The sequence below is a fragment of the Semicossyphus pulcher genome, unplaced genomic scaffold (genome assembly GCF_022749685.1).
Source record: "Semicossyphus pulcher isolate SPU_LCO1_2020_fin unplaced genomic scaffold, fSemPul1.0.p SCAF_19, whole genome shotgun sequence".
Lineage (NCBI taxonomy): Eukaryota > Metazoa > Chordata > Actinopteri > Labriformes > Labridae > Semicossyphus > Semicossyphus pulcher.
The window spans coordinates 11228361-11253626 of NW_027211692.1; the positions used below are offsets into that span (position 1 = coordinate 11228361).

At 42.5% G+C, this 25266-nt stretch overlaps 1 protein-coding gene across 1 annotated transcript in view; it reads right to left on the reverse strand.

The window, feature by feature from the left end:
* The window catches only part of LOC138597232 (neprilysin-like), a 30956-nt gene extending 15112 nt beyond the window's left edge, over nt 1-15844 (reverse strand). The window contains exons 1-3 of the mRNA XM_069668805.1: nt 15709-15844; nt 14312-14347; nt 11111-11272 (exon numbers count right to left, since the gene is read on the reverse strand). Of these exons, the coding sequence (XP_069524906.1) occupies nt 11111-11272; nt 14312-14347; nt 15709-15844 (334 nt within the window). The remainder of the gene's footprint in view (nt 1-11110; nt 11273-14311; nt 14348-15708) is intronic.
* Nucleotides 15845-25266: the final 9422 nt, after the last annotated feature.

Consider the following 25266-nt stretch of genomic DNA (forward strand, 5'->3'; position numbering starts at 1 on the left):
TGATTTGTCATGCAATACCCGACATTAAAAAAAATCTGCACTCTAAAACTGCACTCTTGCGCTACAAACACCACACCTCAAGAGCCTGACTCTATCATCGCAAAGTTTCGTGCAGTTCAACTAGTATGTCAGGGCTCCTGGGTGGCACAGGAATCATTTTATAAGGGGCTTGTCCTGTCAGGGACTGAGAGCTTAAATCCTGACTGAGTCACTTCAGTTAGTTCCAGCTATCATGATTTTACAGCACACAGATTTAAACGTCTGGGGAGATTTGGGAGGGTTTAGATATGATCCCTTGAAATCCATGAGATCCAACACCTGGACAGGGTTCAGGGGCGCTGCACAACTTTGTTAAAACAAACATGACGCATAGCAAAAGAGCAGATACTTCCATGAAAGGTATACTTTCATCTCCTCTGGACTGAAAATTATATTATGTATTTGTTTCTCCACATTAAATATGAAACTGTCGACTTAATAGCTTGTGGATTGAGTGACTCGGATCTATAATGTGCTGATTCGTTTTAGAAGAACTGCATCATGAATAATGGATGATGTTAATCTTATTTAATCTAAATCAAAGCGCACATGGTAAACATCCTGTGCATGCAAAATGTATATACCTGTTAACATGACTGCTAATGCCATTCTTTATGGAAGAAGCAAAGTAGTAACGAGCTGTGTAAATTGAATGAAAGCAGTCAGAAGCTTATGAATTTTACATGTAAACATGTTTCACATTAGAAATCCATGTGCATTTACATTTAAATCAAACTTCATTTAATTGGTATGCTAGAGCAAGATGTGTCATGAATGCGTGATATGTTTAACTGTTTTAGAATGATGCATTTGGATGCTGTCTGTGTTCAAATGCGGTTAGGTTGTCAGAAGTCTGTAGTTGTTTTTCTAACTACTCCATTGGTAGGTTTTTAAAGTTTGACATGTTATAAATGACAAGTTTCAGCTAGCTTAGCGTTCAGTATGCGTCACTAAGCCATTTGTTGACATCTACAAAGCTACTGTAGTCACCTAAGCCAGGCTGTGCTTTCGGACAATACATGTATCAGCAAACATGACTGTATCAGTTGCTCAAGCTCCCCTGTTCTTACAGGAATACAAAAACTATGATTAAGGTAAGTTTGCACAAGGCTTCAGCTTGCCAGACAAACCATTAGGCAAACAAAAGAAGGCCTCCCCCAACCTGCCTTAAACTAATCCTGCCTCCTTTGCAACACAATGTGCTTATAAAAATCAGGCCAAAAGAACAAAATGTTCTCTTTAGAACTAAAATGATTTTATTCAGATGTGAGAAGACACAAAAGTTAATACCACTGTAATATAAAATATAAATTCTAAATTAAATAATCCAACTAGAAATGAAAATCAGTCTTTGTTTGACCTGTTAGGAACCACATTTACTGGCTTTCTTGCCACGAATTAGATGAGAGGATTACCGTAAAATCCATAAAAACCTGTTTTTGGGGGGTCCATATTAATTTGAAACACATTCAAAACACACACAAATTCTATCCTACCATCTGTTTTCGCCATGTCGAGTTTGCAATCCTGCTAGCTGCTATAGTTGAGCTCAACCTATGGTTATGTTGATAGTTGTGAGGGTTGCAGGCTGCACTGGCGTTCTGGGTAAAATAGCGTAACACGGTGAAATACCTCTATTTATCCTGGTATATTGGTCATACCGCTATATAGGACGCAGCCCACTTTTAAGATGAAAAAAAAAGTATTAAAAGTGTGTCTTCTACACCAAATTTTATGGTAATACATAAGCTGTTGTATTAGTCAGTTCAATATGTAGGTATATTTGGCAGCTATTAGCTTAACTTAGCTTAGCACAACGAATGAAAATAGCTAGCTTAGCTTATGCACATCTCAAGCTTGTTTTATCCATCAATAAAAAGTGCTAAAAAATAACCAATTAGTTATTTGCTGGAGTTTGTTTTGCCAGGCAATCAGTAGAGACAGAAAGTTACTGGTCCCGCCAAAATTAGAGACTATATTTTTTCTTTATTTTTTTGTAACACATAGGTTTGGATACCAACTCAGAGGTTCCTTTTTGGTCTCGTTTGTGGCACCTGAGGTGGTAGGCAGCAATTTCAGTGTGTTTGGTATGTTTAAAGTATGTTTGGCACTTTATTTCCAATGATCCACAACCAATGACTGTATGACGCTTCTCCACCGCCTCTCGTTCAAAAATTAAGCCAAAATACGTCCTTGAAGCAGGTGCTGCCATCTTTCACATTTGGAGCCAGAGTCTGAGCAGGAGAGGATGCCTGGTGTAGCCGGGGTATTGACGTCCTGCCCCCTTTCGCTACTCAGAAAACACATTTAACTTTACGAAAGAAAGATCCCGCATGGCGGCGTATTTAACAGTAGAACAGCTTCTTGTGTTGGTCTGAAGCAGACGTTCACAGATATGGAAACTTCAATGACTGTAGTGATTGTTTTATTTATGGCTCCTCTCGCCGTTCCTCCTCTACTCTGCTTATCCAGGAGAGATCGGCTGCAGGAGCCGTATTTGGCAACAGAGCTGGCAATCATGACCATTTTCATAGCATTAGATAACAAATTAAAACTAAACTTGTCAGAAAAATCAACACTTGGATGTAAATCAGCATGATAAGAACTAACTACAATGACAAAAACCATGTTTGACTAAAATAAATTTGTCGTGTATTTTGATTTTATAGTTTGACTCATGTCCCATCTGTTAACATTGAGGAGGCAGGCTTTATGACCTATACTGCAGCCAGTCAGCAGGGGGCGATAGAGACGTTTTGGCTTCACTTTTGGGGAGCTGTCATGTCGTCCATCTTTTTATACAGTCAATGGATCTTTTCTTTGCTTGTTTGTTCATAGTAACCCTGTGGAGAATATAGATTTAGAGACTCGCAACACTAGCAGAGGCGTCATTAGGACATAGGCTCAAATCCCCATTGTGTTAACTAGCTGGATAGTGACCTTATGCATTTATTCAACTTTTAGATTTAATAAGAGATCCCTAGAGATGCTGGTGGTCAGAGTTTTTCAGGCAGCAATCTTCTCATCTAATATACAATACTCTTAAAATGATGAACTTTAAATGCCATGACTAATTAAACGGAAACCCTCTGACCATGGCTCCAGTATTGCCTGTCACACATAAAGATATTCCACATAAATGTTGCATTAGGATCAACAAATATCCACCATCATGCTGCATATCCCAGTGCAACTCCAGGATCAATACAGGGGGAAAAAAAGCATGGATCTTAAATTACACGGCTGACTGACAGGAAACCCTCCCTGGAGTACGACAAGGCATCAATCATGCTGCTGTGATTTCCTGAGAAACTTACTCAGATGGTTTGATAAAGCATTCGCTTATTCAAGTCAAGGTTTATCCCTTTCTTTAATCTCTCATTTATTTCATGTCACATCTGATCACTGTGGCTTCAAAAAACACCTGTTCTGTGATTGCATAACTTACGAAAATCCACACTTCTGCCAGTCATCCCAGCAGCCCCCAAATGATTCCAAATTAAATTTAATATTAAGTCATAATCTTCTTTAATTCTCGTCATTTGCTCAGCGCTTTCAGTCATTTCTTTCTATTACTTCTACTTGTCTCACCGCATGCATGACTGAATTTCACTTCGTCCTCTTTCCACCCTTTCATTTTTCTAATCCTCCCATTTTCTCATTAGCATGTGTGCACTATTTATGTGCTCATTTAATCTTAATGAAGTCCTGAGACAGGGACCCTTCACAGGGCGCTTCCTGCAAAAGGGCACAGATCATGTGTGTGTGATTGGATTACTGACTGCCTGGTGCTAATGTTTAACCACAGCAAAGACTTACTCTCTAACTCTCTCTTTCACACACACACATACACACACACACACACACTGTCTCTTTATCGCTCCGATTGTGTGTGTTTGTGTTTGGATTTGTTTGAGAATGGATTTTTATGCCACCTGATGTTTGTTTGAGACATCACGTCAATTTGAACCAAACCACTCAGCACGATGCAGAATTCGAGTTTCTCCTCTCTGGATTGCCATTTTATCCTCGTCTGCCTTTAGTCTGACAAAGCCCTTCACTTGCACTGTTTTCAGTTGTGCTACCAATTTATCATCATCATGCATATATTTAGAGTATATCCAAAGCACACAGAAGCTGTAACTGTCGCTGAAACTGAAATGAGTTCACACTTTATGTGAGTAATGGGTCCCAATCAGCTACAATATAACTGTGCGCTGTTAACATAAAAGACTATTTTTCTTCAGTCTTTCCTTTAAATTCTTGAAGTGGCAATAAAGCCATTGTAAGGAAACATATCTGACAGCAGAACAACTTGATAATTTAATGCAAACGAGTACAACAGCTCATTATAAACTCCCTAAACTACCTTAATGAAGTTGTGAATAATTTACATTTTTGTTCCTGGTGGCAATGACAAAGCAGCCTGACTTTGTCACAGCTCTTATCAGCACCTCTGATTAACTTCTATTTCAAGCCAGTGGAAGCTCAAAGGCAGGATTTCAAATATAATATAATATAAATCATCACTTATGGGCCTCTATACATGTGTGTTAGTGAGTGTGTGTGCAGACCCTTGTGAGACCCTTCCCTCTGCATCTATTCTGTTGTTTTGCTTTGCACGGGACGTTTTCAGGGATAGGTGAGTGTGGGAGTGGTTCAAATTAACAACTGGGCCCCATTCTGACAGGCGAACATGGTGAAAGAGCGATGCAGAGTTGGCCCTCTTTCTGCTGGACAGGACCCTCAAACCGGGTAGGACAAGCTAACCAGCGGTTAGCATGCTAGTGCAAAGGTAACCGTGATGCTGACGATGTCGGCGGAGATGGCGTGTTCTCGTACAAGAGAGTGAGAATGAGCTTCTGGTGATGAAGAGCCCAGGAGGAGGGGCCAAGTTTTGTTGACAACATGCAAGGAAAAATCCTACTTATCTTACCTTTAAAGGACTAAGACGTGATTTCTTAGAGGCAAATACATAAAAATGATTTCCATAACACAAACCTACATTGCTGCTTTATATTCTACAAGGCTCATGGGTTTCCTATCGGCTATCAGCTGATGATGATATAGCCTCTGGGAGCAACGGTGAACATGTCGGGTATGTCCACCTTCCAGCCAAGACTTCCTTTTCTGTGTGCTGCATTTTTTACAGTCCAGTAAGCAACTCGAGAGGCGACGTGTTCAGATCAAAAGTGAAGTGAAATTCACCCCTCCAGATATCTTAGCAAAATAAACAGCATTATTTCATGGTTCATTCAATCCCATAGAAAAGTGGCCACTCATCCGTTGCTGGTGAGTCTCAGTTTCACTGTAAATAGTCAGCTACAGAGGCCGTACTCTGGCTAACTACTGCAGTGTGAACCTGAAAAAGTTTTTTAACAGGTTTTAGGTTGGGCTGCGCGGTGCAGTGGTTAGCGCTCTTGCCTCACAGCAAGAAGGTTCAGACGTAGGGGGCCTGTCTGTGTGGAGTTTGCATGTTCTCCCTGTGCATGCGTGGGTTCCCATAGGGTACTCCAGCTTCCTCCCACAACTTGCTACAGATGTTCGTTGAAATCAACCTAAATCGTTGTCAGATGACTGCTGATGAGAGCCGGTGTCACTGGGTTGCGGAATTCTGTCCAACTGAACAGAGTTCTTTAAAGTGCAGCATATATATCATATATTTTTTTCTTCCAGCAAGTGTAAAGTCTGTTTTTGTGAGCTCTTGATTTTTCTACGAGTCTTGCCATCCATCTAAAACCTTAGCCATCTACATCATGCAGTGATTCTGTCATTTACTCAGTACCATGTTGTCAATCAAGGCCATTCCTCTTGGCTCGTCCTGCTGAAAGTGTTGTCATAGCTTGGTGGAGTTCTAAACTCTTTCCTGTTATTCATGGGCATCCAGGCAGGCAGAAACATATTCATTTCAACATTTTTATTCAAAATATTTTGGTTGGCTAAAAATTAGCGCATGAATATTGATATTATTATACTTGGCCACAACATTTCCATTGTTTATGGAAAATACAGCATTTCCACTGTTGTGCAATGCTTCTGTTGGAATTGTGATATCAGGGAGGCCATGTGAACAAACTCTGAAGTCTCATTGTAGTCAGCACTGTTTGACATCATTTGTGTTTCAATCACTGTTATCAGAGGAAAAACACAGACTCTCAGTCTCAGGTGACGTCACGCCTCCCTCGCAGACATTATTCAACACCCTCGGTCATTGCCAAACTCGACAAGAAACAGAAGCTGGTTTATGTGCTGGCTAGAATTATCTCTGCGCAAAGAGATTTAGACCTGGAGTCAGGCAATAAGCACCTCATGTAACGGAGGAAAGCAGCAGTGGGCTCGAGCTCGCGCACACTCATAAAAGTCACACGCGCGTACTCGTGCACCGACGGACGTAGTAGGCATGCAGGGCTTAGCTTGGAGATGACTACCACATGCTGTTTCACATTTCCTGACCTATCCTCAAAGCTTTTCTCTCTATGCTATCATCCTCTGGCTACAGCGCTGTTCTTCACTTCAACTCAAAGCCCCCCCATGGTTAGCGTGTATCTCACCTATCTTTCCTTCCATCGCTCTCCTGTTGTCTTTCATGCACCCTCAGTATTCACTGTTTTTTTTTGTTCTGGGGCAATAAAACACTCTCTTTCATCTTCGTCTACTTGTTGTACTTCTCCCTATTGTCTTTCTCACACAAACTAGTTAGCAATTAAAATGCTCACGGTCAATTTGGCAAATTACCGCACAGTACGGCACACCTGAGCACGGGGGAGGCGGAACAACAAACCCAGATCGTGTACACACAAGGCTGTGGTTTCAATCAGAGTGCAGATCCTCATTATGAATCATTTATGGCCTTTTACAGCAGCAGAGAACAATCCGAGGCATTTACAAGCAACCGCAAATCTACACAGCTACTCACACACACATAAACACACTGGAAGACTTTTTTTTTTTTATTGCTGTCATGCAGCCTAGAGCGCCGCAGTGTCCAGGTGTTTCCAGGCCCCTGCAGCTGTTGACAGGAAAAGGATCTGTCCATCAGCGGGCGGTGGTATCCAAGCAGGCGGCGGCAGCCAGCCTCGGGATCAGAGGTTGCATGTTTGATGTCACCTCCAGAGTAGAGGTCACCTCTCTGCTGAGGACTAACACTGTCAGGGCCTACATCTCCACATGCATGAGCTGTTATGGAAAAATTAAACTGTAAGAGCTGTAGGTTTCACGTGCTACTGTAAGAGTTCAAGAAAGCACGATGTGCACACGCCTCGGTTTGGAATATCGAGTATAATCTTAAACACACAACCTACTTTTTTTTTTATATCTCCCAAACACACACAGACTCAGACATAAAGTAAACCTGAACACGTGTGTAAAGTACAGTTGGAGACATTCCAGCTCTGACTGGTAAGCCAGACACCCTGAAGGAATGAGCACAACTCTGACGGTTGGTGGGGACTTAAGCTGTTGAGTGATTAAGACCAGTTCTTCTCTGCTCTGTTGCTTTCTGCAATAAACGCAGCATTTTCAGCGAATAACTCAGTGAATCTTCAGCTTTGCACTTTGCCAAGTATTTCATCAGTAGTCTGAAGTGTTCTCTGTATTCAGACAGGCAGCAAATAACACCGAAAGACCTCAGATAAATCTGCCCCGTCGCAGTAAAACTACAACAAAGTGTGAAATGACGCCACGCGCTCACGCAGGGACGTGCTATGTACGTAAATAAACATAAAGTAACAAAATGCCTTAAATGTGCCCGTGTTGAGCAATGTTTGTTTTCCTTTTTCCCCCCTGTGTGCGATTTTTATGGCTGTTAAGACCGCCAGGGAGAAGAGAGCAAAACAGATGGGCTGTAAGTTTCTATAAAGCAATGTACCATGCAGAAAAAAGTTCATATGCATATTTTCTCTGATTATTCTCTGAGCAATTTCTTTATGCGTCACATAACATCACCCTTTGCTAACGTCACAATTATGTGGCCTCTTAGGTCACAGCGCAACTTCAGCAGCATTTTTCAGACAGTCTGTCTGAATCACACAGAATCTCACATTCAACAACTCATTGTGAAGAAATAAGAGCCAGATTTTCAATAACACACTTTATAATTAGATTTTCAAGTGAGTAAAGATGAACTTTTACCACTTCAAACACCATTGGAAGAAAAAGGGTATAGAAATGAATGTTGATTACATTACATGCAATCTCTAAACCTTAATGAGTGTTATATTGATCTGCAGAAAGGTATTTATCAAGAAGTAATAGACAGTGTGAGCTGTCAGCGCTCAAAGAATGAGTTTAAAGACGTTTGTTTTCTACAGCACAAAAAGAAAAATCTAAGGGTAAGGGCCTGTGTCCACCGACAGCGTTTTTTCCTTTTCTATACAAAACAAATTTCAGCGCAAAATACGCCCTCGTCGTCAGTTGTTTTTTATCGCTGCCCTCACTGCGCTCTCAGTTGAACAGTGCCGCGCTCTTCAATGTCACATCTCCCTTACCGACCAATCAAATCAAGAAGAGGTGGGACTACCGATATCAAATTTGTCAACAACAACGGCGGAGAGGCTAATCCTTTCATTTTTTCGAGGGTACAATTTCCAGGTCTAGAGCAATGACTGTATATACAGATGGACGCAGGTCTCGATCTGCTCCCATTGTACGAAATTGATGCCAAAATAGCCCCCAGTGGTAGGCGCTGCCATCTTGTGATGGTGACATTTGGAGTCTGCACAGTAGGGATCGACCACTTCCGCGAACCAAAAAACACAAAGAAAAAAACAGCAAAGATCCTGCACGTGGGCGTATTTAACAGCAGAACAGCTTCTTGTGTTGGCCTGAAGCAGACGTTCACAGATATGTAAACTTCAATGACTGTAGTGATTGTTTGAGTTATGTCTCCTCTCACTGTTCATCCTCTCCTCCACTAATCTGGAACAGATCGGCTGCAGGAGCCGTATTTGTCAACAGAGCTGTCAATCATCCTTTCTACAGCATCAAATAACTAATTAAAAATAAACTTTTCAAAAAAATGAACCCTTAAATAAATCAGTATGATAAAAACTGACTATAATGACAGAAACCATGTTTGAGAAACATTGATTTAACATGTGTTTGATTTTATAGTTTGTCTCATGTCCCATCTGTTAACATGGAGGAGGCGGGCTTTATGACCTATACTGCAGCCAGTCACCAGGCGCTCCAAATGTTTTGACTTCACTTTTAGGGAGCTGTCATGATGTCCATCTTCATATACAGTCTATGGTTTAGAGCTGCTGCTAACGCCAGGACACGATTCGCTTCCATTGTTTTCAGTTTTCTTTTAAAATGTCCTTGAATAAAGCAAATATTTAGCATACAGAGCAATTTAAAACAGTAACTATGAGGGGAAGTGGAACTGCCAAGAGTCAACTTTCGTAACCTAGCAACAGTAAGCGCTGGTGATAAACCCTCTGAAATTAAGGTTGTGGGCGTCGCTGCCAGCGCAAAAAAGATTGTAAGGGCCCGATCAGACAGGAAGCGTTTTAGCAGCTGGGGGCGGCTTTTTTGTCATTGTTTTCAATGAGAGGGACGCTTTTTTGCGCGCTGCTTTTGCTTTGCAGAGCTCCTCGCTTTTTTCCGCTCTGTGCACCTCGCGTTTTTGAGGAAACGCTCCGAGCGCCTCGTGTTGAAAAAACTTCAACTCAAAGCAGAAAAGCGCCCGACGTCATGGGCATTTTTTTCTCATTGTCCAATCGAATGAAAGGAGAGGCAAGCCTTCTGTCAGTTTACAATGTAACAGTTAGGTTAATGACAGCTAATGATTCGGTGGTTGACTTAACAACAGTATAAAAAAAAAGCCGCCCCCAGCTGCCAAAACGCGCTGTCTGATCGGGTGTTTACTTCCACATAAAAGGCAGTGCGGTGCGCCTTGCGTTTTACAGCCTGCAAAGCGCTGTCTGTCTGTCCTTAGTGGACACAGGCCCTAAAAGTTAAAGAAAAAAGTTTTGTTGTTTTAAGACTTGTTGTAGGCTCCCTGTCATTTCAAACAATAACATCATGAGCAATTAATGTCCAAGACCTAGATCTATTTTTGGACTGAATGACACATCTATCCATTACCACCCACGTTCAAGCTTGTCCTTATAAGATAATCTGCATGTCATAAGTGCAGATAGCAAAAGGGAAAAAAAAGAGAAACTCGAGACACGACACTGCGTGTTTTTCCATCAAGATTGGACAGATGAAGTGCTGGAGGCTGGTGCAAATTATCAACACCGGCTGCACTTTAAACCCTGCTCTTCCTTTCCCACTGAGGATCAATCTTTCTCAACCCCCTGAATCACTCTGTTTTTCCAGCAACCAATCTGAAAAGGCTTTATTTCAGTTGAGGGCCTGGTATATAAATTGTAAATTTATGGTAGATGAAGAGTTTCGCTCGTCCATGGAAAGTTTGTGCCTGTTGAAGATTTAGCACCCTCGTCTCAGGCCTCCACTGTCCTTCTTATGGACAACTTGAAGTGAAGTATGGAACCTCACACACAAATCTACGAGCGCTCACACACTGTAACTTGACCTTCTCGGTATAAACCATCCAACAAGGACACTGACAACACTGTAATACTTCCGAAAAGCTGGCAAAACACCTGAGACGTACATACAAGCCTGCAATTAAGACTGTTCTCACCACGATGTGTTGACGTCTTTAGGAGGCAGCCTGAGAGTTATGTCAACACACACGAACACACACTGATAATGCCAACTCTTCTGACAAACACTCAGCTCACATGTTCATACAACTCCCATGGCATGTGTGATATCTATAGGGCTGCAGTCCCTTAAGGACACCCCTATTTAGCTCATATTCCCAAGCTTCCATCTGTACTATTAGGAAGCTACTGAACATGACTAGCTCTTCCAGGTGACCTTTGAACTCTGAGTCATGGACTGCATGAAGAAATATTACGCTAATAAAAAAGGGGAGCCCCAGGTCTCAACATCTTCATGTATCACACATTACAACCCGGTCTGTCCGTGTTGCGGTCTTTCAGTTCGTGTATCGTTGTTAGTTTGTGTGTGTGTGGGTGTGTGTGCGTAGGAGTCTGACCTTTGAGAATGACCTCCAGTTCGTCTCGTAAGATGTCAAAGGTGCTGTATCTCGAGCTGGTCTCAGGAATAATGTTTTTTTTCAGCCAGCCTCCACAGGCATACTGGTAGAAGTTGTCACAGGGGTCCACGCTGGCATCCATGTTCTCAATGAGGCGAGACGCTGCACGGACACAAAGGAAATGAGCTTTGAGAACTCGAGGCATGACATTATGCACGAGAATTGACCTAAGGTCATGTCCATGGAGAGCTAACACATTGTCTGATAGGTACCACAGATTCCTGCCATTTTACCCTCTATATCTGCACAATATCTTTACAATAAAAAGCTACAGCATCAGATTAGCTTAGCATTTTTCTCATGAATATTATATCAAGTGGCAAAAAGCATAAAAGCGTGTAAAGTGCCATTACAGTTGGCTATGTGCTGGACACTCGTTAGCTCGGTGCTAGTTGTCTTTTGATCTCTTTGAGGTTGCTAGGACGTCACTGCATCCAGGCAAGAGATAGTCCACCACTTACCTCCTTCAAAACCTCGATGTTTCAGTTTTACACCGCAATTTTTAACCAAGCTCGATTTAATGTGTTACATTACTTAGTGAGCTTAAGAGCTATGGATAATGTGTGTTTCAGTAAGAGCCAAGCTAGCTAACTGTCTTCAGTCTTTCTGCTAAGCTAACATATCCGACTCCTGTTGTCATACGTCGACCTGTGAAACAGTTTAGACAGGTAAATGGCAGTAATGGTGTTCAGTTCAGCACAAGTACTGAGAATGTATTAACATTTTTGAGCTGCAATTAAAATAAATGAGGCAGCTGAGGGATCTCTTGTGACAAGTCTGTCTTTCAAATCTGACTGAATCGGGACATTCGCTCCCCAAAAATGTGTCGAAATGAATTGGCGTTTAATGGTGGAAACTTGCTGATGTAAATGCTTACTTTACTATGGCAGTGTTTTTCACCAAATAACAGTTTTACTCTGAACAATTTACTGAAGTGAGAAAATAAAGATACAGTTCTATATATATATATGTCCTCTCGCAGGAATGCTGGAATAACAGGAAGAGAGTTGGAAATGATCCAGAAATGGTTGTTTTACAGCTGAGTCCTGAGCAACTGAGAGCCAGCACCTCCACATCTTCGGTCACGGTTCTCTGCTTTAAAACAATGGACTGTAACTTGACTGGCCATATTTTGAATCACGTACTGCCTTGTTACAACCCTCCCCTATGGTCATGATCTTTTGCTGTTGTTTCAAAGAATCAGATGGTTGATACAAGGGGTCGGAGAGATTTTCCTCCACAGATAGGCTGCACTCAGCCTTAGAGAAAGGGTTAGGAGCTTGGTCATCCAGAGAAACTCTGAGAGGAGCGGCTGCTCCTTTGCGTCAGAGGAGACAGTTGAGATGGTTTGGGCTTCTGAATAGAAATGTTCCTATACCAGTTTTTTCCTTCCAGCTACTGAGACACGTTCCTGAATTTATGAAGCAACCTTTCTGAATTCTGATAAAATAATGCTGTGATAGTTTAGATAAATTAATGCCACAAAACTGTATTTTTCTATCCAGTTTGGTGGTTAGACTAAATAAATCTAGGAGAAAGTCACAATCCCGTCACACCATCACTCTCTTGCTCGGCATTCACTGAAGAGCACTGCAGAATCTGCTTTTTTAAATTGTTATTCTTATATACATTTTTGAGAGAAAGAGACCTGTGTGGATAATATGGTTACTGTTAAATACCTTGTGAACCAATAACACCGAATGAATCCTAAGCTAAAACAGCAGATCATCTAGGAACAAGTTTTAGCTATCGTTAGCAGGAGCTCAGCTTGCAGTCCCCCCGGATGTGCAGCCCAAACATTGCACGCTGATTTTTTACGTGAAACTGCTTTATTCGGTGTAGCTCGACTAATGTTACATTATCTGCTAGCACTGTACTTTTTTGTTGGCTTGTCACGCTAGCTGAAATAATTTCAAAAGCTGCGAAGAGCTCTACTTAAAATTTTAAGAAGCTTTCACAAGCTTAACACAGCTCCGCTACAATGGTGGGACTAAGAGCCTGTGTTGTATTGTTCTTATTGAAACAACTGTGCTTAACACTGTAGCCTCTGCCCAGTTCACTGTCAGACTGTTACTATGATAAAGAGCTGTAAAGGTTATATTGCATCTGTCATTACTGCAGTTACAGATTATGGGCCGTAAACGAGGCTATGCAGTGACGGTAGAGTCAATGCATTCAAAAGTAGACTTACAGCAGGCTGCACGTCCTGACAATATAACCAACATGTGTAAAGAGTTGCAAAGGGGTTTTATTTTTGGTAACGCAAAAGTAATACACGTTACTTTTCTCAGTAGGTAACGCGGTAACATCACAAGTTACTTTTTAATGGCGTAGTAACGTTACCAAACACTGGCCAAGCTGATTTAAGTTCCGGATACACCAGTTGTTTGTTTTTCAGGGCGGATAAGTTATTGTATTGGATCGGTGCATAGACTGGGGTACTCACAAATTTGAGTCCCCATCGGAGACATTTTAGATGGCATGGGTATCAGGAAAACTTCTCCGTGCTTCCTTATTGAAGGTTTTCAGGGCACGTTCGACTTGGAGGCAACCTCAGGCTAGACCCAAAAGTCGCTGGAGGGATTACATATCTCATCTGACCTGGGAACACCTCAGGATCCCACAGGCAGAGCAGAGAAATGTTGATAAGAAGAGGGACATCTTGAATACCTTGCTGAATGCTTATACACCTGACCCTGGATAAGTGGAAGAGAATGGCTGGATGGAGGGGTTTGTGCTGTTTGAAAAAGTCCCCTTTCACAACTGCAAAACTCAGATATGTTGAAATGCTCCAGCTTTGGATGTGCACGTATCCTAATGGACTTTCTTAAGCTGTTGATACACGCTTTTTACTCATTAGCAGTTTCTCGGCTTTTTTGGGACTGTTGTTCAAAGGTCATTTGAGGACAATAACCCTTTGCCACATGTTTCTGCTGATCACGACTGTTTGTTTGATCCCTGTTGTGACTTAGAGGCAACATATTCGCAGTTGAAGAGGCCATTTTCTCGAAGTATGTCTGTATTCCCCGGGCTTCTGCTGCAGTCTCGATTTTTCCCGTTCTGCTCTCCTCTGAGAAAAATCAAAGCCTTCAGAATGAGACAATAAAGGAAAGCACAAAGAAAGAAACAAACAGTGCTTACCTGACTGCGTGCAGTCAGCTGTGGTGCAGATTTCATCTACGGGAAAAGGCAAAAACAAATCATCAATCAGAGGGATTTATGTAGTCATCAGTCATTATGTCAAGCGCTCACTCTCACCTTTCCCTTTTCCTTCATTTCCTTTCATCTCCAGCTCATTTTTCATGCATAAAACTTTAAACTACTGAGAAGTGCTCCTTTCACTCTGTCAAGAATAATGCAGGTGCTAAAGTCTTAATTAAACACAGTCTGACACATCCATACGAGAACACATACGTGCACACATCGGAATGAATAGTCACATGACCTTGATGGGCGTACAGGTGAGTGCACACACACATGCAAAGTCATTACAACAGTTACATTTCCCTGACACATCTATGTACACATTGATCGAGCATATGACAGGGAAAAATAACAAACAGGCTAAACACACACGCACATGTCAACACACGCCAACGTATCCTGTTTAGGTGGAATAAGAGAGGCTTATTGGTTTGACCTGCTGAACTCCACACGTTACTTCTGTCAATGATTCATCCATAGATCTCTGTGTAAGCTGTTTATCACCATGTTAATGTCACACTAGCAGATAACTGTTGTTGTACCACCTCGCAGTGATTGGTTGTCCTTGGACTTACTAGTGATTAATACAAACTCCTTGTCATGTTGCGAAACAAAGACTTAGTGTCAACTCTGAGTACAAGTAAAATCAATGTAATATCCAAGTACGGAACGCTAGAAAAGCAGCAGTCAGGGTATTAATGATTGGAAAACCCATGTGACACTCATATTGTGACATTGATCTAAAGCACATTCGATTGGTTCCCTGTGGCGAGGAAAGGCGGGGAAATGATCCATTTCTCATTATGTGACATTTACAGCGAGATATAAGAATCACTACTCTTCATCATTGGCACAGCAGTCTGAAAAGTGAAAAAGCAGAGTGTTTTCAGTTGCATGGTGTTGCCTGAGTGCACAGAGGAACCTCTATAGAGAACCTTTGCACACTGTATTCTTCTTCTCTCTGGTTCAGTGGTTGTACTTTTGCACTCTGCTGTAAAAGCACACAACTCGAGTTTCCTCTATGCACCTTGAAAAAATGTAAAAAAAACGCTCTTCCACAGCCAATTCTTCCTGCTTCCCATTAACCATGACCTCAGAGGTCAGTCAGGGTCAAGTTATGGACTGAGTTTAAAGGAGGCGAGCCTCAAAAGTTCTGAAAGTTTTACTTAAAACTGTGACGACAAGAAAAACCAACAACTGTCGCCTTCGCCGAGCGGCTCCCAAAAATAGCTTTTAATTACATGACACACTTTAATTGATCACTTTTTTTTGCGTCTAAAGGAGCCACTGGGGGGTTTTCAGATATTCTCCGCTGTCCTTTCTTTAACACTCACCAGTTTTCTGTGTTGCGAAGAGGATGATGAGGGCGACGATGACGACGAAGAGCAAGGACACGATGGTAATTAGGCCGATCTCCAGAGAGGTCCAGCGGGGCTTCTTAGCCGACTTGGGGGGGTTGGTCTCTGTCATTCTCAGGTCTCCTCCTTCAGCTGCCGGCTGTATCAACTCACCTGAGGAGAGACGGGGAAGCACAGAAGATTGGATTCATTGAAAAGTTGAGGGGTGGATTAGTTTTTTGAATTTGCTGCCCTTAAAAGGGGGAAAGAAGGGGGGTGACATGACGTAATATTTTAAGCACAAATCATATCTGAACCAATATAGAACCAAAGAATCCTTTAGTGATGGGAGGTTCGACTCTTTACTAACCCCAGTTTGTATGAGTCTCACTGAAGAGAGTCAGGTTTTTGAGTCAGTTACCCAGAGCTTGAATCTCCCACCCACCCAAGCGCCCCTAGAACAGCACTAGAGACTTGCGTCGCCCAATCGGGCTAATTCCCGCTAACCTGATTGCTAACATTAATGGAGATTAAAGTTAATCGTGCAGCTCTTATAGACCTTCTGATATTTTTGCGTCCAAATTGATCATTTGGGATTTTTGTGCCCTGTTGGACCAGGAAGTTGTAATTACACGGTTTGACCACTATGTAATATTGTCTAAAGCTCAGCGCTGTTCTCGGGGGTTTGTAGCACTCAACCGGTTTCAGAGCAGCCAACTCGAGTTGACAATGAGCGCGCTCCGGGCACCGGACTGTGGGAGCGAGTATTGAGATGAAACAAGCGCCAAAGTGGTTGTTCTTCTCACAGGGAGAGGCTTTTACGGTGGTCTCGCTTCAAATTCGCAGTTTGCAGTGGCTGGTAGTGAGTAGGAGGGGTGAGTCAGTGAACTAGTTAGTGGAGATGGAGGACTCGTGTCTCCCAAGTCAGTAAAGAGTCGCATTTGACCAGCGATGTATACTTGAGACTTGGAGACTTGGACTCGAGTCGAATTGAGTCACTGTTTTGATGACTTGCGACTTGACTTGACAAAAAATAGATGACTTGAGACTTGACTTGACTTGACTTGAGGCATGATGACTCGGATGACTTGCGTGTGTTCATAAGTTTGAATGTTGTAAAATTCAATGTTTCAGTCTAACTATCAAGTATGTATGCAGCGCAAACTGGGAATCATGATTGGACGACTCACAATGCTCCCCGGTATGTGATTGTCATGATTGGAGGACTGGCTGTCAGTCAAACTCCTCGCTATGGCAACACGCAACATCAAAGAGAAGCCTCATCAGTCATACTCGTTACTACTCAATACAGACCAGACCATCATCATGGCTGCGCCTGTGCCAAGATAATACAGATACAATTCATTGTCATACTTTTTGAACAGGTTGTATAAATTGGCCAATAATAATAATAAGAGTGCTGTATCTTGGATGGAAAAAAAAGTGACCTGACTCAGGACTTGACTTGACTTTACTAAGGACTCAACTTGACTTGACATAACCTGTGACTTGACTTGACTTAACTTGACTTGCCCAAGAAAACATGGCTCGAGACTTGCTTGAGACTTGAGCAAAGATTTGACCTCCACAACACAGTTTTTCATCATGTCAGGACAATTCAAAAATCCTATTCTGATAACACATTATTATTTCAAATCATCAGTCAATATGTCAAACACGCGCTGGTTGAAGCTTCTCAAACGCAAGGATATTTCACAGACATCAGCTTCAACTGAGATTTATTAATTTTGACTAAAGAAAAGCAAACATTCTGTTTGGGCTCCAGATTTTTTTGGGGCATCAGCTGAAGAAAGAAAATACAAAGAGAAAAGGAGATGAAAGACACAGAGCAGTGATAAGAAAACAAATGCAGAAAGAAAAAAAAAGACAGAATCTTTTTTTAAACCAGTCTCAGAGCAAAAGGTGAGAACAATGGAAGTTCTTACCCTCTGGTGGCAGTACACTCCAGACAAAACAAGAAGCGCACACTTCTGAGGGACGGAAACAAAGGCAGACCTTCCCTCTGCTTCTCACTATACACTGTTGTTTCCCTCTCTGGGGCCAAGTGAGAACTTTACAAAGTTCATGTAACAAGCAGTTAAGTCTATCTCTGAAGGCAATTAATCCTTAATCCCTTACACACACTCGTGCAGTCACTCGCACGCAGCCGTGCTCTCACACACACTTTTACAAGCTGGTGTCATGAGGCGCCTGTGCAGATGGGTGGGTCTCTCAGCACGCTGGCTGAGATGAGAGCATCGCACGACCACAGGACAAAGTCTCTTGGCTTCCTTTGAACGAGCCACATACACACATCACCTGCGCACACACACACACACATCACTCTCACACATAAACACAGCCCTGCTGAATGTCAAATCCCTAATGATTCCTCTTCATGACTAAACAATAGTCTAATGTAAACTCCCTCAGGTACCAGTCATTACCCGACCTGGTAATTGGCCATTACTGTATACAGCAACCACAACAAGCTGCTGTGCGTACTCCACAGCAGCATTACAGCATGCATGACTTCACTACAGGTCATTAAGAGTACTAGAGCAGAGAGGTGGCCCTGTACATGTAATGGAAACCTTTGTTTGTGCAGCCTTTGAATGATGCGATTCTGCAACCGATAAAGTGAAATAAAAAAGACGCTTCACGCCATAAAAAGAGGATTTGATGAGACAGGAGAAATCCACGAGCTGATGTGTTAATCACAACTTCCTGTCAACCTCTCCTCCGCTGCAGGAGGGGGCAGAAACTTTTTTTGTATTCTGGGAGCAAACACATCACCGTGACAGCCGTCCCACAGCTCTAATAAAACCATGTGTGCATGTCAGCGTTGTAGGGGGCTCCACATTATATTTCTCCGCCATTGTACTGACACGTCGCTTTCCCAAAATATGAAACTCCTGCGTAATTTATGAAAAAGCGAAAGGGACATAAAGATGGAGTCGAGGAATGTGTAAAAAGAGTAAAGAGGGGGGAGTAAGCCGTAAAAACTGAGTGGGACACTGAGAGGTCCTAAATCATGTTAGCGCCTCCCTCTAAGTGGTTTGAGGTATTTTAGGAATTAATCTTAAAAAAAGGTGTAATATCTGCCCCTCTTATGCGCCATCGCTCACACATACTGCTTACTACTGTGTTTTATTCAGTAGGAGCGAGGAATTGAACACATATAACATCCTGTATCTCATTCATTAGTCATCATTGCTTCTGGCTCGATTAAGGAACCTGTTAGCTTATCACCTGCATGACACTGAGGGTGTTTGCTCTGCGAGAGAAGGCCCAACCTGAGCTCCTTTCTCCGCTCCTGTTGCACAGTTTTAACAATGATATGTTTCTGGAAGTCGTGCATGTTCAAGATAAGACAAAGTCAAAACCCTCTCTCTCTCTGTCCGTCCGTCGTGATATATGTCTCAAACATAAAAGTGTCCACGTGTCGTGTGAGACCACACAAATGCCTTCAAAATTAAACCCATCATTCACCCAGACACCTGAAAACACCCATGTGTCAGCACGCACACACACACACGAGTCAACAGGAGACCACTTGCACAAAGTCACTTTTTTTTTATTTTACAACCTGCTTCCATGTGAGCCATGAACATGTCATGTACCTAATTGAGTTTGAATAAGTGCAGGAATGTGGCCTACTTTCACTTAAAATAACACCTTCTCTGGGACATCACGCTCAGCACTGGGCCCATAGCTGCACACACCGAAGACTGAAATCACTTTAAGATCATTTTTGAGGGAGGAGGCTTGATGCCCAAAGGTGTTGTGATCTCTCTCTCTCTCTCTCCCTCTCCGAAATTGCTTGCCTAATGCTTTTTCTCTGGATAGCAGCATGAATAGAGCAGAAAAAAAAACTTTCAAAGGGATAAAGCAACCTGAAAGATCCCCAGTGTCCACACAGCTGGAATACATTGAACTAAAAGCACGTGAGCTTGCAGGAGATCCAGCTGCAATAATATGACAGTTGATTAAAGTGTTATAGGGCTACATGCAAAGTGGTGTCCAAAGTGATAAAAGATATTCTGCTGCAGCACACACGCGGTCATTTGCAACTGAGCAGTTAAACACACGCCAGCTCCTCATCTCCTGTTGCACGTCAGGAATTCCAAGGGGGGTGGCATGATCAACTGGTGCACGCTGCCCTGGCCCGTGTCGCCCAGGCGGCACGCGCACACGCAGAAATAGTGCGCTGGCGCGCGCGGACACACACACACACACACACAGAGAAACGCACACAGATGGCACGGCGTTATAAGAAGCGCTCGGGGTGCGTGAACGACTTACCAGATGTGTCGGGAAATTTTCGGTCGATGATATATATGGGCATCCCATCCACTGATCAAACATCCATCAATTCCACAAAGGGAGCGCGAAGTGCTGATCGATCTGCTCCTGACTATTTGCTTCACCCTGGATTTCAACAAGGCACACACCGATCCCGCCTCTCCTCCTCTTCTTCTTCTTCTCCTTCTTCTTCTTCCTTTGGCTTTCTATTCTAGGAGTGTACATTCACACAAACACACAAACACACACACACTCACGCACAGACCCTTCACTACAACTACCTATTATACTGTACCTCATCTACCCACAGAGGATCGCTGAATTCAAATGAGCCATCAGACTCTTGCGCGGCGCAATTGGTCAAGTGTGTGATCCACACAGGGGGGAGATCCCATATTTATAGAGTCTCTGACATGTAGTGAGGCAGTGAAGCAGCATTCTGAAGTTCCCCGTCCACCGAGTCGTTGCCTCCTCCGGCAGGGCGGCGTTTAGAAGTGACCCTGTCAGCGGCACTTGCTGTCAGCGGCGTCTAAGTGGCTCCAGGGCGCAGGTTCAGGTTAACAGTGTGATGGAGCGATGTGTTGTATATTTCACTGTTGTCGCTTATTAGGCTGCCAAAAGTACAGTTTTGTAATCAGACTGACAGAGGGACACACTATTGTGAGATAAAAAATATAGCCTTTAAATGCTATTATTGCTACAGTAACACACACATGGAATAAAATGTTAGACGTGTACACAAAATATATTTTTTAAAACTAACTAACTATTGCACTAATTAAGGTCCATGCAAAGCAGGATTATCCGCAATGTTTGTGGTGGGATCCCTTAAAGGTTTCAGCACCCCTCTTTGACCACTTTAAACAATATTAAACATCTAATTGAAGCACATATGTGACTGCCAGGTCTAACAGTGATCGTCATTTCTACAATAATAAGCAAGATCAGGGTCTGAATTTACTGGCAAATACATCAAATTAAAGTGGTAATCTCGTAGATCTGGGTTTTGTTCTCTTCTGTGCCACCTATGGCGACAAGCGGTAATTGCGGGAGCACACTGTGTGACGTCCACAGTTGGCTCCGGTGTCAGTCTGAGCTGCACTGTCAAAACAAAACACGCTTTATTAAATATTTAAAAATCCAAACAATGATGCAGACTTAGCAAAGCCTATAAAAATGCATATTTTTACACAAAATATGTACTTTATTTTGTTACACAAATAGCAAATTTGCCATGGTTTGCGTAAAGCGTATGCCTAATGCATGATAGTCTTAGACTGATCCTATTCTGTAGTTTAAAGTGGTAATCTTGAGGATCTCAGTTTCCTTCTCTTTGGCGCCACCTGTGTTGAGAAACAGTAATTGCGGGAGCACACTTCCCAGATATCCAGACAGTGTTGCATGTGTGACGTCCATGGTTGGCTCCGGTTGTAACTCTTGATTTTCCTCGCTGACGGTCTCTTTCCTTTTAAGACTGTTTGTCTTCATCTGACGACAAATTTGTTTTCTTTGGATATTCACTTATCTTTGAAGTTGTATCTGTAGTCATCGATCTTTACTTTGTTTGTTCAGCCATAGTAGATTACTGTTTACTCGCAATGCTTGCAGAGACTGGAAAAGCAGCCGCTTAGCTCCGCCTACCCTCTCTGGCAGACCAACCACTGCTGGGTGAAAACGCGTCACCAATCTAGGCAGTTGTGATTTTTTCCGTGACAGTCGCACCCAGCCCGTAATAACTTTCATCAGCGAGCCACAGGCTTAATCACCATCGCGTTACCTCATTCGGCGAAAGATAGAGATTTAACAATGAAAATCCTCGAGATCATCACTTCAAAGTAGCTAGCAATGCACGCAGCTCGTCATGCAGTGTAAGAATGATTTGGGAGGCTGAGTCTGCTTCTCACTTGAATATTGAAATGTTTAAAGGGTACTTATACATAAACAAGCCATCAAAAGTTCCAGTAACCTGCAGAAACCTGAATTCTTTTGACATGTAAATGCCTCTGTTACTGTTACCCACAACTGTCCTGACGCAACAAGGCATGTCAATCATGTGTCACTCCACCAGTCATGGAAGCTTTATCTAAAAGATCAAAGTTTGCTGGATTTAGACAGCTCTAACTGGAGTTGAGAGAAGACATACTGAGAGAAAAAAAGGCCATCACCAGCGCTGTATAATGTATTTGACTCTTCTTTGGTAAAAACCTGCTTCTCTGTGATCCTTGTTCCTCCAAACCATCAGGGGTTCGTTATAGCCTGTATGCATTTGACAGTATGGAGACGAGGCTCGGTACAGCCCAATAAAAGATCCTTTTACTTTGATCCCCTCATTCTCGCTGTTTAGTTACATGTGGCTCTTGCTCATGCCCTCTTTAATGTTGATCGCCAAAGTTCATCAGCGGGTCACTTCTGTAAGAGCAATTAGCTCTGCAAACACATGAAGACGTCGGGTCTGAAAGAGAGAATTAGCATTAAAGTGAGAGGAAAGCAAATGGAGCGCATCACTGCAGAGAAAGAGTGACCTCATTTCAGTGGATGCGAGGAAGTTTATCAGATGAAAACTTGTTGTAATCAGCATTGTACATTTCACTTATCATGGTCATGCGATTTATATTTAGCGGTGGTTGTGCAGTGATATTATTAGAAGCAGACCAACGAATCATGCGGTGATGTCGTAAGCGAGGTGAGGAAGTCAAGTGAGGAAAGAGACTTTTTTTAAATGACAAGTACTCAAAAGTATGAGCGCCAGGCGTTCCCAACAAACATCTGTAACAAGTGGTTAACACTGTGAAACAGTCACAGTGTAATTTAGGCATTCAGGAGAAGCAAATGATTGGGGTTAAAAAAGTACATCAGTTATGTACGTGACTTAATGTTAGTGCATTATGCAGGACAGGAAGCCTGGTCTCTCGGGTTTAAGTCCAGTGTTTGACCCATCCATCCATCCATTCCTGCACCCTACCAAACTTTCCACCTGACTTTCTGTGAAGGTTCTCAGTCATCCAGGTCATGGTAATTCTAATCCAAACGGCAGCTGGACTTGATTGAAGTTCTTGAAGATGTTTCACCTCTCATCCGAAAGGCTTCTTCAGTTCTAAACCTCTGTAGGTCAAGTTGAACCCATCCGCAGGCTGTTGGGGATGATCTTTTGTTGTCCGCGTCTTAAATCTTCTTGGCCGTCCTTTCAAACTCTCGCACCAGTCGAAGGGTATCCGTCCCAAAATGTGAAGCAGCACATCTGTGAAGGTCATGTAAGTCACCTACACAGGCTTGTATTTCTAGCCCCGTCCACCAGTCGGGTTTAGAACTGAAGAGGCCTTTTCGGATGAGAGGTGAAACATCTTCAAGAACTTCAACCAAGTCCAGCTCCCTTTTGGATTAACAGTAGAATTACCTGACTTTCTCTTCACCATAATTACTACAGCCTTTAGAGGTCACACCAAACAAAAAAAAAGGTTAATATTCTTTGTAATAAGCTGATGTTTTTTTCAGTCTTGCATATCCTCCGGTTGGGGAACTAATTTCTGTCTCTTACACCTTAAACATTTCTCTCAGCCCTTAAACTCCTCTCTTCTCTGCATTTGCTCTTATTAAAAAGCTCCATTGTCAATTATCTCCTTGAAAGTTAAAAGATAAATTATTATGCAAGCCTTTTTTTTTGTGCCACCCTGTCATACCATCCATGTTTCATTTCTTTTGATAATGAACAGCCTGATTCCCCTCCGAGGAATTTCCATCTGTGTGTATATCATTTGAATCTCTGTGAAGCTGAAATGACAGCAGTTTTCACAGTAGCTGCCTTTAAATGCATCAAAAAGATGTTCACATTTGCCAGCAGTAAAACCTCTGTGATCATATTTTCCACCGTTTTGTTGCCGTGCTCTTCAAATAAAACCCCTCGCCCCTTCTCTGTTGGCCATTTGAGCTCTGTTCGCTGTCAGTAAACCAGCATGTTATGGACTCCTGGAGAGTATTGGATTTTAATTGCGCTGTGCCCGGGGTAACATGGGTATTAAACAGGCTTTTGTTGAAAATTGGGTGCACGTGGTAAAAACACAGACGCAGGCACACATTCTCACATGAATTCTGCACTGTCTTGTAGTATTTCTCAATGAAACCAACCGGTGCCAAATACCGTTACACACACATACACATGCTTCAAGTACCAACATGTTTATTGCTTCAGGAACATGAAATTGGTTCTCTCAGGAAAGGAGGTGGTTTTATTGGAATTTATTTCTCAACAGAGCGATTATTTCTGCCTCTACTTTAGATATGATTTATTATCCACATTTGATTGACAGCCCTTTGGTTTTGCTATCAAATAACATCAGCTGTTCACCACCACCCTCCAAGACATGAATAATGTGTTCCAGAGGACTGATACTGCAAGGACGCAAACACCATGACTAATAAGCGGCTCTGCATTTGCTCCACATATGCTTATGAATCACACACAACCGCAAATTTGTCACACTCTCAAGAAGCTATTCTTTATCAGATGAAAAATTCTACTGATGTGTAATTGTTGGATGGCAGTCTTCAGAGCGGGCGGGACATGAAGGTTCTTTAGTTGGATCAAGGTCACTCAGATGAGTTGTTCTATCCCCCCTTCAGGAACTGTCAGGGGAGCAACTCTCCTATCAGCAACAGACGGGCTGTCCAGTTCTGCTAAAAGTCTGCTGTCAGTGCACATAAACACACTTATACACACACAATCTAGCGCACAAGCACACCCACACAGGCAAGGACGCACATACACACACACATTAATAACCTCGATGCTGTCACTCAGAGAGAGGGGCTTTCAGACTGAGGTTTGTGCCGGTCATGAGGCAGCAAAAACAGGAACAGAGAGACGGTCACAGAGATAAGAGAAAAATGGTTAAAAGTGCCAACTTGCCCAATATTTCCAGACTGGCACAGACAGTTCGGGTCCCTTTTATTGGCTCTTGTTATCTATGAGCCATTCGATGGAGGAGGAAAATAATGTTTTGGATGTGTCCAAAAACAGAGCTCCTCTCTAATAGCAGAGGTCAGCTGTTGTTCTTCACAACTTCATGATACTGATATTGCTGCTCTTTACAGTTGCTTCAGTGATTTATACGAGTGTGTGACTACAATCGCTGAGAAAATATTGGCTGAGTGTACAAAGCGGAAGCTGCTGCAATGTTGAAGCAAGGCTGGATGTTCAAATATCCTTTGTTTAAACACATACACACATATTTTCACATGGGGGGACATGCATCT